The following is a 13,836-nucleotide window of genomic DNA, read 5'->3' as shown; positions in this document are numbered from 1 at the left end:
ATTGTATATTTTATTCTATTTTATTCTACTGTATATAGTATTTTATTCTATTCTGTACAGTATTTTATTCTTATTGTATTCTAATTTTTGCTGTATAACTTTTGCACTGTCCACTTCCTGCTGTGACAAAACAAATCTCCCACGTGTGGGACTAATAAAGGTTATCTTATCTTATCTTATTACAAACTCCCTTTGGATTAGGATAAAAGAAAATTCCCTCTTGCTTCTGCCTCCAGGCTTTAGCATTCTCGCATTCCCCCTGCAGCCTCTATTTCCCCTTAACCAACAGCACACCGAGCATCTGTTCTGCTGAAGCAGCCTTATTTGCTATTTGATGTTTACTGTGTCTTGTTAACCACAGAGCCAGCCAGGAGTTCCTAAAGGTTCGTTTTGTTTGGTTTTTATGTTATGTTACGTCGTTATTTTAAGTCAGTCTTGACAGAAAAACCCACTGTTACAGTTTGTCTGGATCCATGGTTGTGTTGAGTCAACCATGTCCACTCCAGGCCGCTAGGTGGCAGCGCTGCATTAACACTGCCACAACTCCGGGCAGCACAAACGCGTCAACTGTCCGGAAACAAAAACTGTACCTGCGGAAAAGGGAACATGGAAGCGGCAGTGTTCATTTTGTCTCTTGTGGATTGTTGTGCGCTGATTTTCCTCTCCGTTTACTTCGTATCCTTTTCGATTCAGTGAGTCGGACGACGGTGATCGTCTGCGTCAAAGCGGTTTTCTGTCCGAGAGCTTTGCTGAAGTCGTCTCTGTATAAAAAGCTAATTTATTAGCAGCCAGCTAGCTTGTTAGCCGCCTTGTTATGAGCGTTGTAGTCGGGCTAGTGTGACGGAATAAGTGTTTGAAAGTTTGTAGAGTGTTTTGAGTTAGGAGTCACGAAGAGCCGCTATCTGCAAATATCTGTACTGATAGTTTAATTTCACACTGTCGGCTTTTATATTTCAGTCCCACGCAGCGCAGCGCTTGGTGACCCACGCAGCGCTGCGGTGCGTGGGTCACCCAGCGCTGCGTGGGTCCACTGTTGCTGGACCGATCGGCGATGAAAAATTGGGCCAGTATGTATATATATTTTAAAGGATAATCGAAGGAGCCACAGTCGAGGCCCTGAATGCAACACAGCACGTTGTACCTTAACTTGAAATATAGATTATAACCTTGTCTGACCTAGAATGTGACTACATCAATGCTCGAGCCTGCTGCTCCAAGCTAAACAAAGTAAGTCTCCTTTGTCTTATTGATTTCATAGATATGGTTGATGATGCAGTTGATCTTTTACCATCGCTTATGAAATATTCATCGCTTCTTTTCTTTTTGTAACCGACTGTAAAGAGATCATTTTCACACTGATTTCTAATCTGTAATTCAAATGTTTGTTTGGTGTTTGTTTGATGTTTAGTGGGTGATTCCAGAGATGGTTGCCCAGTGTCTTTCCACCATGCTCATGCTGGTCTCGATGCACTGGTTCATCCTCCTCCTCAACCTGCCTGTAGCAGCCTGGAACATTTACAGGTATGCCCATCCAGCATCAGCATCAGTTGGTCCACCACACGTGCATGTCGGCGATCCTTTCTCTTTTGTAGTTGTTCCTTTTATGTCACGTGGTTGGAAAAATAAAGCAGCAATGATAGGGCCCTCATCCAAGAGGCTTCTTGGGTTCCCAATATTTAAAGTGGACCTGAAACATTACACGTAAACAGGCTAACATGACTAACTGTGTGTGTAGCTGGATTTAAGAAATAAGTGCTTTAAAACATGTTTAGTGCCATCTAGTGTCGGTACGTGATCTCACCAGGTTGGCTGGTTGGTGCTAATGCTGCTTACATTCATTTGTTAGCAAACTAGTGACCAAAACAACAGCTGAGGGGAACATAAGGACACCAAAACTCAAGATGAGTCTGTGGGCATCACTGCTGCACTGAAACAGGAAGTGTTAGCTGTAATGTCCAGTTCTGTAAAGCACTTTATAAATGAGACCTGTGTGGAGGAGAGCCAGTTTGAGTCACCAGACCAACCAGCTGCACTGTGACACTGGTATGTTCCTCGCCAGGCTGGATGCACCGCGCCGTACGATCTCCAGGCAAAGCAATGCAGTCGTTGTCATTTCATACAGTCTCAGAAAGTGTCTCTTCCTGTGCTTCAACAAGATACATAGTTGTGTTTGTGGTGTGCACGTAGGAACCTGTTGTTTTACTGCTTTGCTTGGGAGGCGATTGAAATAGAGCTGATCACATGACTGCACCGCTCGCTACATCCAGACTCAAACAGGCTCCTCTACACACCTCTCATTTAACCCCACGGTATAAAACTGAACATTACAGCTAACAGCTGGATGTCTCCTGAAGCACTTCCTGCTGAACACAGAGTGAAAGTGGACAGAACATCCTTATATTTGTTAACATGAAACTCCTCGTTGTTGGTTCTGTCACTAGTTGGCGAATAAACTAATGCAAGTCCATTAGCAGCAACTAACCAATCAGAGGATGTCATGTTCTGTACTGGCACAAAACATGTAAAACTTTAAGCACTTGTTTCTTAAAGGAGTCGAGCTTTCCGAGCTTAAGACTGGCATGACCTGAGAACCTACACAGACCTGACAAAAGTCAGAGCAAAGAAGTCCTGCCGTTAATGATCAACTATCTCTAATAATCAGCTATGTACCACAAGCCTTCAAGCTGGCTGCAGTTAAACCTTTACTCAAAAAGCATCTCTAGACCCAGCAGTCTTAGCTAATTATAGGCCAATCTCCAACCTTCCTTTCATATCAAACATCCTTGAAAGAGTAGTTGTCAAACAGCTAACAGATCATCTGCAGAGGAATGGTTTATTTGAAGAGTTTCAGTCAGGTTTCAGAGCTCATCACAGCACAGAAACAGCTTTAGTGAAGGTTACAAATGATCTTCTTATGGCCTCTGACAGTGGACTCATCTCTGTGCTTGTCCTGCTAGACCTCATTGCAGCGTTCGATACTGTCGACCATAATATCCTATTAGAGCAGCTGTAGGTGTTACAGGTACTGTGCTGCAGTGTACAATGTGTTGAATCTTATCTTAATGACCATTAGAGCACTTTGCTCTCAGACTCTCGTGGACTTTGTACATCTAGAAAGCCGAGGAGCTGCAGTTGGTTACCAAAATAAAGGTTTGATAGAATGTACTGCACCGTTATTCAAACTTTTACACAAAGAGTGACAAATGAATCGTTTCATCCAGCGAGCGGCAGAAGCTCTTCCTTCTCATGTTCTATCAGAGAGCAGAGTTATCCTGACACCTTAACATAACCAGCGACTAACCTTTCAGTCACAAACGATCAGCTGGAGCAGTCGTGCTGGTGCTCAGAGCTGGGTGAATCATCTTGATCCATTTCACCCTGCAGGTACTTGAAGGTTCCGATGGGGAACATGGGAGTGTTTGACCCAACGGAGATCCACAACCGAGGTCTGCTCAAGTCTCACATGAAGGAGGCCATGATTAAACTGGGCTACCACCTGCTCTGCTTCTTCATCTATCTGTACAGGTGACACAAGCACGCTTTGCTCACACGTCCAGGGCCGTCTCAGCTGTTTGCACTCACATCTCCCACTTTTGTTTTCCAGCATGATCCTGGCTTTGATCAACGACTGAGCGCGGAGCAGGCCGCGGACTTCAGCTGCGTCCCCTCACATCCTGTGCTCCTGTACTGTATGCATGTCTCAGAACAACGATTACTTTTTTTGTATTGAATTCCAGAGTTTGACTTTGCCACATCGATATGGTTAATATTTAACCTCTCAACAAGACACCTTCATAGTCTCCAACAGAAAGCTCGTCTCTGCTGTGAAAAACAATCACATTTATTTTTGAACCTCTCTGTTTACCACGAAGTCATTACAACCTCAACAGCTGTTAGACATCTGCAGTGTGTTTCTTTACCAACATCGATGAGCCCAATCCCTCCTAGTAATCAACTACGTTCAGCCTCATCACGAGTGCTTATTATTCTGGTGCTTTACACAAAGTATTGAAGGTTGCTGTAAGGACCTTGGGTCAAAGGTTGGGAGAAGAGTTGAATCAAGCTGACAGCGCAGGCCCTGCGAGGATGCTGTAGCAGCCTCAGTTATGGCTCCTTCCTGTGTGCTCAGACATTCTTCTTCTCTCCTCGCTGGTCGCTCTTGTGCACCGATGTGATGCGACCCCTGTAATAACTATAACACTAACAAATTGTACTGTTTGTGCCACGTAATGACTTTTCCCAGCTGGTGATTCAATCAGGTTCAGTTAACGTGGTCCTTTATGGTGAGTGCTCTGCTTCCTGTCAGGGTGTAACGACCTCCAACAACTAATAAGATGTTTCTATGATGCTGTTGCTGCAGTCGATCCTCAGCAGCGTCGTGAGTGCACTGAGTTAAGAGGCAGTCGGATTCTGATTCTTTGATTGGCAAAGTTTTATTCTTCGGGGAAATGTTTGAAAGTTCTTGTTGTGTCAACATAATCTTTTTTTTTAAGTGAACATTGAACTACTTCTGTCAAATCAACCCAATAAATATCCCAAACTCTCCGTCAGGTTCAGAGGTTTTTGTCAGTGTTTTGTAACTCAGAGTTTCTCTTATTGTCTGCACCAATACAGATCAATGAAAGTGGCTGACGTTGTGTATTTTATTGTGTAGTTTGCATACGTGCACTCAGCTGCTGCTCTTTGATTTCAACACTTTCCAACAAACAGATTTACTGACAGTTTTCCAACGTTGACCTCAGCTGTGTGATCGCACTGAGGTGTAGTTGAGATAACTGATCCAGCTCTGAGACTTATTCTGCGCACACACACACACACACACACACACACACACAGTCTCTTCACCTGTTGCAGTCGTGTGCTGTACCAACAGGAACCTGAATAAATCTTTTCGTTCCGTTACACTTCCTGTCATTCCTGTGATGAAGGCGTCTGTACGTGTAATTAAAAAAAGCTTCATTTTGAGTAAGAAGCTGAGATGTGCAGATGTCTCATCACCACAGTGAAACTAAAGCTGACTCTGAGGTGCAGAAACTGGCCGTTTATCTCCAAACAACTTCAGTCTGCACATTTCTGCTTTTTCCATCCATCCATCTTCATCCGCTTTATCCGGGGCCGGGTCGCGGGGGCAGCAGCCTAAGCAAAGAGGCCCAGACCTCCCTCTCCCCAGCCACCTCCTCCAGCTCATCCGGGGGAACACCAAGGCGTTCCCAGGCCAGCCGAGAGATATAATCTCTCCAGCGTGTCCTGGGTCTGCCCCGGGGCCTCCTCCCGGTGGGACATGCCTGGAACACCTCACCCAGGAGGCGCCCAGGGGGCATCCTTACCAGATGCCCAAACCACCTCAGCTGGCTCCTTTCGATGTGGAGCAGCAGCGGCTCTACTCTGAGCCCCTCCCGGATGGCCGAACTTCTCACCCTATCTCTAAGGGAGATGCCAGCCACCCTTCGGAGGAAGCTCATTTCCGCCGCTTGTATCCGCGATCTCGTCCTTTCGGTCACTACCCACAGCTCGTGGCCATAGGTGAGGGTAGGGACGTAGATCGACCGGTAAATTGAGAGCTTCGCTTTTACACTCAGCTCCCTCTTCACCACGACGGACCGGTGCAGCGTCTGCATTACTGCAGCTGCAGCCCCAATCCGTCTGTCAATCTCCGGCTCCCTTCTCCCATCACTCGCGAACAAGACCCCGAGATACTTGAACTCCTCCACTTGGGGCAGGACCTCATCCCCGACCCGGAGTGGGCACTCCACCCTTTTCCGGCTGAGAACCATGGCCTCAGATTTGGAGGTGCTGATCCTCATTCCCGCTGCGTCACACTCGGCTGCGAACCGCTCCAGTGCGAGCTGGAGGCCCTCACCCGATGAAGCCAACAGAACCACATCATCCGCAAAGATCAGAGATGAGATCCTGAGGCCACCAAAGCGAAAGCCCTCCGCCACTTGGCTGCGCCTAGAAATCCTGTCCATAAAAATTATGAACAGAACCGGTGACAAAGGGCAGCCCTGGCGGAGCCCATCACCCACCGGGAACGAGTCCGACTTATTGCCGGCAATGCGAACCAAGCTCTTGCAACGGTTGTATAGGGATCGAATGGCCCGTAGCAATGGGCCAGACACCCCATACTCCCGCAACACCTCCCACAGGACACCCCGAGGGACACGGTCGAATGCCTTCTCCAAGTCCACAAAACACATGTAGACTGGTTGGGCAAACTCCCATGCACCCTCAAGTATCCTCGAGCAGTATTTCTGCTTTTTTCTCAAAATAATTTTCAACTTAACTTTGAAATTTCAACTTTATTCTCAACATGATCAATGACATATTTTTCTTAATGTAACCTTAGTCCTCTGTACTGTTGTACACCAGCTTTTTAAATGTATTTCATCAGGAGATGAAGAACTTCTTCTGTTTGTTTTTGAAAAAGTATTTTTGTTTGCCGTCTCTCTGCTGGACGTCCAATCATTATTTGATTATATTTTAGATTTTTATAGTTTTGATTAAAAGTTTAAGATTGTTTACTAGTAAACAATCTACTGCCTCTCTCAGATGTAATGAGGGACAAATGTAATCTCTTTTAGTACAACAGCAAGGAAAAACTTGTGCATATAAATTTGACTCCAGGCCTCGAGGGCCGGTGTCCTGCAGGTTTTAGATCTCACCCTGGGTCAACACACCTGAGTCACATGATGAGCTCATTACCAGGCCTCTGGAGAACTTCAGGACATGTTGAGGAGGTCATTCAGCCATTTGAATCAGCTGTGATGGATCAAGGACACTTCTAAACCTGCAGGACTCCGGCCCTCGAGGCCTGGAGTTGGACACCCCTGAACTAGAGAGTTCATCAAGATCTAACAAATAAAAGGATGACTATCAAGAACCTCATACGATTATATGGTTGGGTCTCACCTTCTCAGATTAATCTGTGTAGCCAAATAATTATAAAACTGAAATCACATATTTTGCATTTTTGGTGTTTTATTGTTTACTGAAAAAACCACAGCCTGCAGTTTGGTGTGGAAGAAGTGACGAAAAACAAAGTAAAGATCGAGATAGCAAACATGTTAGCTGCTGCTGCTGATAACAGAACAAGCAAGATCTCATAAGGAGCTCACAGCCACAGGAGGCTGCAGCTGTGGAGACGTGCAGGCAGAAGGACAGCAGCCCCAACAACAGAGTGAGGACGAGGTGGAGGTAAGGAAACAGGTGGAGAGATATAATAAGAGTGATTCAGATGGGATTTCCAGATACAGACGAATGGTGATGGCTAACCGGACACAGCGGTGGTGGACAAGCAGAAGAAGAGAGCTGTGATACTGAGTGATGGCCACATCAGGAAGAACGAGAACATGTGGGGGGTGAAGGTAACAGTTCGGTATCCCCGAACCTGGGCGAGTGGCTCCAGCAGATCCCGGGAATAACATCGGAGATCTCTGTCCTGAAGAGCGCAGTCCTGGGAACAGCTAAGATACTGCAGGACCGTCAGGCTCCCAGGCTGTGGTGGAGGACCCGAGCTTGAAGGATATAGATGAAGGGTATAGGTGTTGCATCACTAGAAATATACATAAAATGTACACAATTTTTCCGACAGTCAACAAATACATGTAGATTTCTCAGGACTAATTTTCTCCTTAAAGAGTTGTAGATCAGCAGAGTGATTATTCCCTGCACATGAACAGCACTTATTATTATTATTATTATTATTATTATTATTATTATTATTATTATTATAATGCTGAAACAGTATTCACACTATTAAGATTTAAACCTTTATTAATACAAATGCTTTACAATCATTTAAATATGATCTAAATCTTTATTATTATTTATATATTATTGCAGCTTCTTCATGCATTGCTGTGAGCACTGTGTGCTCTAAGCTGGAGAAAGTAATGACGGTGTCATCAGGAAGAACCTTCATGTTGCTGTGATGTTTCTCTTATTGTGGTGCATTTGCAGGGGTTTGTTTTTATTTGTTTTAGATTTTTATTTTGTTGTGTAAATGTTTAACTGTTAGCTTTTGTCACGTCAACATTGTTTCCCTAACACACCTCAGATTGGCTCATTAACACATAAACAGAGAGCAGAGCTGGAGACAGATGTTAGAGTTGCAGCTGTTCACCGCCTCCACTGCAGCCTGCTAGAGAAAGAAGCCTGACATGCGGCTCACTACGAGCCTTTCACAGCCCTGTGAGTGATCTTGGGCATTTCTTTGGTGTGATGACGAGTGTCAGTGTGCGAATGTGTAAGATAGTGGCTGCACATGGACGGTACTTCAGATGATGTCAGGGTTCGTGTTTTCGTCTTTTTGAGATTATGGTTTGAACACTTTTCTAAGGTTTTGTTTATCTCCCTGCTTTTGGTTGCGATGGTCGTGCTCTTGTTTTGTTGTCGTGGTCCTGGGTCGTCCAGTGTCTGTCCTGGTTTTATATCCTCGTGTTTAGTATTGTTCGTGGTTCTGCTGTCGTGTCTCTCGTGCATGTTAAGTTCTGTCTCCTGCTGTCACTCCCCTGTTCTCTGTGTGTGTCGACTGTTTCCTGTTTTATTGTGGTAGTCCTTCGTCCTGTGTTCAGTATATTTCGTTTTGCTTCCTTCCTGTCTCGTCAGGTCTGATCAGTCAGCTGTGTCCCCTTGTTATCATGTATTCAAGTCTTCAATACGTTCATTGTCGTTTCCACGTTAGCAGTTGGTTCTTGTCGTGTATCCCGAGTTCAAGACTCTTATTTCTAGTTAACCTTTTGTTTCTGTCTTTCAGTATTCATGCACTTTGTTTTTAGTTGATCTTTCACAGCAAATAAAGCTTCTGCTTCGAGTCTCTGAGTCCTGCCGTTGGGTCCCACCCCTGCCTGCCTCACAGCTCATGACAGTTTAACTGCTGTCAGTCAAACAGATTCAAACCAGGAAGTGAACGCGGTCATCTTTAAATATGCATTTCTGTGATTGACACACACAATGTTTTATGGGGTCACTTAAACTTGTCTTACTTTCAGGTATTTCTCAGGAAATAAGACAAATTGTACTGTAAGTACTTTTAAGTACGGCGTAAGTAATTTTGGATGTTCTACTACTCAACTTTATTTTTATATAAATATCAAATATATATAAGATAAATATAAAAATGATCAGAACGGTTCTTGGAAGGTTGCAGAGACTTATTCCCCTCGTCACCTTTTACGTCATACACATGTGATGTACAAAAAATCATAATTCACGTCGGCAGTAATGACACCCGGTTACGCCAATCGGAGGTCACTAAAATCAATATTGAATCGGTGTGCAACTTTGCCAAAACAATGTCGGACTCTGTAGTTTTCTCTGGTCCCCTCCCCAATCAGACCAGGAGTGACATGTTTAGCCGCATGTTCTCCTTAAATTGCTGGCTGTCTGAGTGGTGTCCCAGAAATGATGTGGGCTTCATAGATAATTGGCAAACCTTCTGGAGGAAACCTGGTCTTGTTAGGAGAGATGGCATCCATCCCACTTTGGATGGAGCAGCTCTCATTTCTAGAAATATCGACAAATTTATTAAACCCCTCAAAACATGACTATCCAGAGTTGGGACCAGGAAGCAGAGTTGCAGTCTTACACGCCTCTCTGCAGCTTCTCTCCTCCTGCTACCCCCCCAATAACCCATCTCCATAGAGACTGTGTCAGCTTCCAAAAAGACAAAAAACAAACTAAAAACCAGCAACAAACAACTTAAACATTTACAAAGAAAGAACAATACAGTATCCACATCTGAACCAAAGAGTAAAACAGTGAAATGTGGATTATTAAATATTAGGTCTCTCTCCTCCAAGTCTCTGTTAGTACATGACTTAATAAATGATCAACAAATTGATTTACTCTGCCTTACAGAAACCTGGTTGCAGCAGGATGATTATGTTAGCTTAAATGAATCAACACCCCCGAGTCATTCTAACTACCAGAAATCTCGAAGCACAGGTCGAGGGGGCGGTGTGGCAGCAATTTTTCACACCAGTCTATTAATTAATGAAAGACCAAGACAGACTTTTAATTCATTTGAAAGCCTGATGCTTAACATTATCCACCCCAGCTGTGAAACTCAGAAACCAGTCTTACTTGTTATCATCTATCGTCCACCTGGGCCTTACACAGAGTTTCTGTCTGATTTCTCAGACTTTATATCTGATTTAGTTCTGAGCTCAGATAAAATAATTATTGTGGGTGATTTTAACATCCATGTAGATGCTAAAAATGACAGCCTCAACATGGCATTTAATCTGTTGTTAGACTCAATTGGTTTCTCTCAAAATGTAAAAGAACCCACCCACCACTTTAATCACACTCTAGATCTTGTTTTAACATATGGCATAGAAACTGAACATTTAACAGTGTTTCCTGAAAACCCTCTCCTGTCTGATCATTTCTTGATAACATTTACATTTACAATAATTGATTACGCAGCAGTGGAGAGTGGACTTTATCAAAGTAGATGTCTTTCTGAAAGCGCTGTAACTAAGTTTAAGAATATAATCCAGCCACTGTTATCATCGTCAATGCCCTGTACCAACACAGAGCAGAGCAGCTATCTGAACGCTACCCCAACAGAGGTCGATTATCTTGTTAATAATTTCACCTCCTCACTACGTACGACTCTGGATACTGTAGCTCCAGTGAAAACTAAGGTCTCTAATCAGAAGTACATGACCCCGTGGTATAATTCTCAAACACGTACCCTCAAGCAGACGACTCGTAATCTGGAGAGGAAATGGCGTGTCACAAATTTAGAGGATCATCATTTAGCCTGGAGAAATAGTTTGTTGCTTTATAAGAAAGCCCTCCGCAAAGCCAGAACAGCTTACTATTCGTCACTGATTGAAGAAAATAAGAACAACCCCAGGTTTCTCTTCAGCACTGTAGCCAGGCTGACAAAAAGCCAGAGCTCTTTTGAGCCAACCATCCCTTTAACGTTAACTAGTGATGACTTCATGAACTTCTTCACAAATAAAATTTTTATCATTAGAGAAAAAATTACCAATAATCATCCCACAGATGTAATATTATCTACAGCTACTTGTAGTTCCATTGATGGTAAGTTACTCTTTTTCTCCAATCGATCTTTCTGAGTTAACGTCAATAATTACTTCCTCCAAACCATCAACGTGTCTTTTAGACCCCATTCCTACAAAACTGCTCAAAGAAGTTCTGCCATTGATTAATTCTTCGATCTTATATATGATCAACCTATCTCTAATAATCGGCTATGTACCACAGGCCTTCAAGGTGGCTGCAGTTAAACCTTTACTCAAAAAGCCATCTCTAGACCCAGCAGTCTTAGCTAATTATAGGCCAATCTCCAACCTTCCTTTCATATCAAAAATCCTTGAAAGAGTAGTTGTCAAACAGCTAACAGATCATCTGCAGAGGAATGGTTTATTTGAAGAGTTTCAGTCGGGTTTCAGAGCTCATCACAGCACAGAAACAGCTTTAGTGAAGGTTACAAATGATCTTCTTATGGCCTCTGACAGTGGACTCATCTCTGTGCTTGTCCTTCTTGACCTTAGTGCAGCATTCGATACTGTTGACCATAATATTCTATTAGAGCGATTAGAACATGCTGTAGGTATTACAGGTATTGCACTGCAGTGGTTTGTATCATATCTATCTAATAGACTCCAATTTGTGCATGTAAATGGAGAGTCCTCTTCACACACTGAGGTTAATTATGGAGTTCCACAGGGTTCAGTGCTAGGACCAATTCTGTTTACATTATACATGCTTCCCCTAGGCAGCATCATTAGAAGACATAGCATACATTTTCACTGCTATGCAGATGACACCCAGCTCTATCTGTCCATGAAGCCAGATAACACACACCAATTAGTTAAACTGCAGGAATGCCTTAAAGACATAAAGACTTGGATGGCCACTAACTTTCTGCTTCTCAACTCAGATAAAACTGAGGTCATTGTACTCGGCGCTGAAAAGCTTAGAAATATGGTATCTAACCAGATTCTTACTCTGGATGGCATTACCTTGGCCTCCAGTAACACTGTGAGGAACCTTGGAGTCATTTTTGACCAGGATATGTCCTTCAACGCACATATTAAACAAATATGTAAGACTGCGTTCTTCCATTTGCGCAACATCTCTAAAATTAGAAATATCCTGTCTCAGAGTGACGCTGAAAAACTAGTTCATGCATTTATTACTTCCAGGCTGGACGACTGTAATTCATTATTATCAGGATGTCCAAAAAACTCACTGAAAAGCCTTCAGTTAATCCAAAATGCTGCAGCAAGAGTACTGACAGGGACTAGAAAGAGAGAGCAGATTTCTCCTGTTTTGGCTTCCCTTCATTGGCTTCCTGTTAAATCCAGAATTGAATTCAAAATCCTGCTCCTCACATACAAGGTCTTAAATAATCAGGCCCCATCTTATCTTAATGACCTTGTAGTACCATATCACCCTATTAGAGCACTTCGCTCTCGCTCTGCAGGCCTACTTGTTGTTCCTAGAGTATTTAAAAGTAGAATGGGAGGCCTTCAGTTTTCAGGCCCCTCTTCTGTGGAACCAGCTTCCAGTTTGGATTCGGGAGACAGACACTATCTCTACTTTTAAGATTAGGCTTAAAACTTTCCTTTTTGCTAAAGCATATAGTTAGGGCTGGACCAGGTGACCCTGAATCCTCCCTTAGTTATGCTGCAATAGATGTAGGCTGCCGGGGGATTCCCATGATGCATTGAGTTTTTCCTTTCCAGTCACCTTTCTCACTCACTATGTATTAACAGACCTCTCTGTATTGAATCGTATCTGTTATTAATCTCTGTCTCTCTTCCACAGCATGTCTTTATCCTGTCTTCCTTCTCTCACCCCAACCGGTCGCAGCAGATGGCCGCCCCTCCCTGAGCCTGGTTCTGCCGGAGGTTTCTTCCTGTTAAAAGGGAGTTTTTCCTTCCCACTGTCGCCAAAGTGCTTGCTCATAGGGGGTCATATGATTGTTGGGCTTTTCTCTGTATCTATGAAGCGCCTTGAGGCGACATTTGTTGTGATTTGGCGCTATATAAATAAAATTGAATTGAATTGAATTGAATACATTGATGTATTGATGATGTAAAAGGTGACGACCTGTAGCGAACATGCAGCACTGCACCAGTTTACACGTGACCACGATGAGGTTTTTCAACATGTACGTGGAGTTGATTCCAGGGAAAAGAGGCTTGAAATGACTGATCAGGTAAATGACTGCTGTTGTGTCACTACAGGAGACGCACGTGTCTGACACATGTGCACACGCCACAGCTGCTTCACACATTCTCAGCCTGTTGCAACTCACAAAAAAGAGGCGTGGCCATTTTAATTAACAGAAAAATAAGCTTCACTGTGACACTTACAGACTGAGAATCGCTACATTATGTGTTTATGATCTTCACAGCATGCAGAGGGTATCCAGGGCTGTCCACTCGCTTGTGTTATTTTTATCGAGCCACCAGCAGCAGTCTGAACATACAGACCATAAGATACGCCCATATGCTGATGATGCATCACTGTTTCACAGGAACTCACAAACCTCGCTCCTAAAGACGATCACACTTAAAGATAAGTTTCCACTACAGTCAGGTGACATCAAATATGTAGGTATAAATATCCCTGGTGTGGAGTCACGTTGATTTAACACTGTAGAGAATGAGCTCACACGTGTTTGCCGCCTCCCTGATCTCCTACTTTTCTGTATGTTTGTCACACTTAAACGTTTTGGATCATCGAACAAATGTAAATATTGGACAAAGATAATACAAGTGAACGCAAAATGCAGTTTCTGAATTAAGGTGTTTATTTTAATGGGAACAAAAATCCAAGAACAGCTTAAAC

At 43.5% G+C, this 13,836-nt stretch overlaps 1 protein-coding gene across 1 annotated transcript; it reads left to right on the top strand.

The window, feature by feature from the left end:
- Nucleotides 1–552: 552 nt before the first annotated feature.
- On the top strand, nt 553–4,545 carry cnih4 (cornichon family member 4). Its single transcript, XM_006806012.3, has 5 exons — nt 553–675; nt 1,159–1,227; nt 1,409–1,521; nt 3,385–3,525; nt 3,605–4,545. The coding sequence occupies exons 1-5, from the start codon at nt 607–609 to the stop codon at nt 3,630–3,632; spliced, it is 420 nt and encodes a 139-aa protein (XP_006806075.1). The 5' UTR covers nt 553–606; the 3' UTR covers nt 3,633–4,545.
- Nucleotides 4,546–13,836: the final 9,291 nt, after the last annotated feature.

Source organism: Neolamprologus brichardi, unplaced genomic scaffold, assembly GCF_056152115.1.
Source record: "Neolamprologus brichardi isolate AB-2024 unplaced genomic scaffold, ASM5615211v1 NODE_ptg000036l+_length_2141236_cov_1, whole genome shotgun sequence".
NCBI lineage: Eukaryota > Metazoa > Chordata > Actinopteri > Cichliformes > Cichlidae > Neolamprologus > Neolamprologus brichardi.
This window is presented reverse-complemented; position numbering and strand designations above follow the sequence as displayed.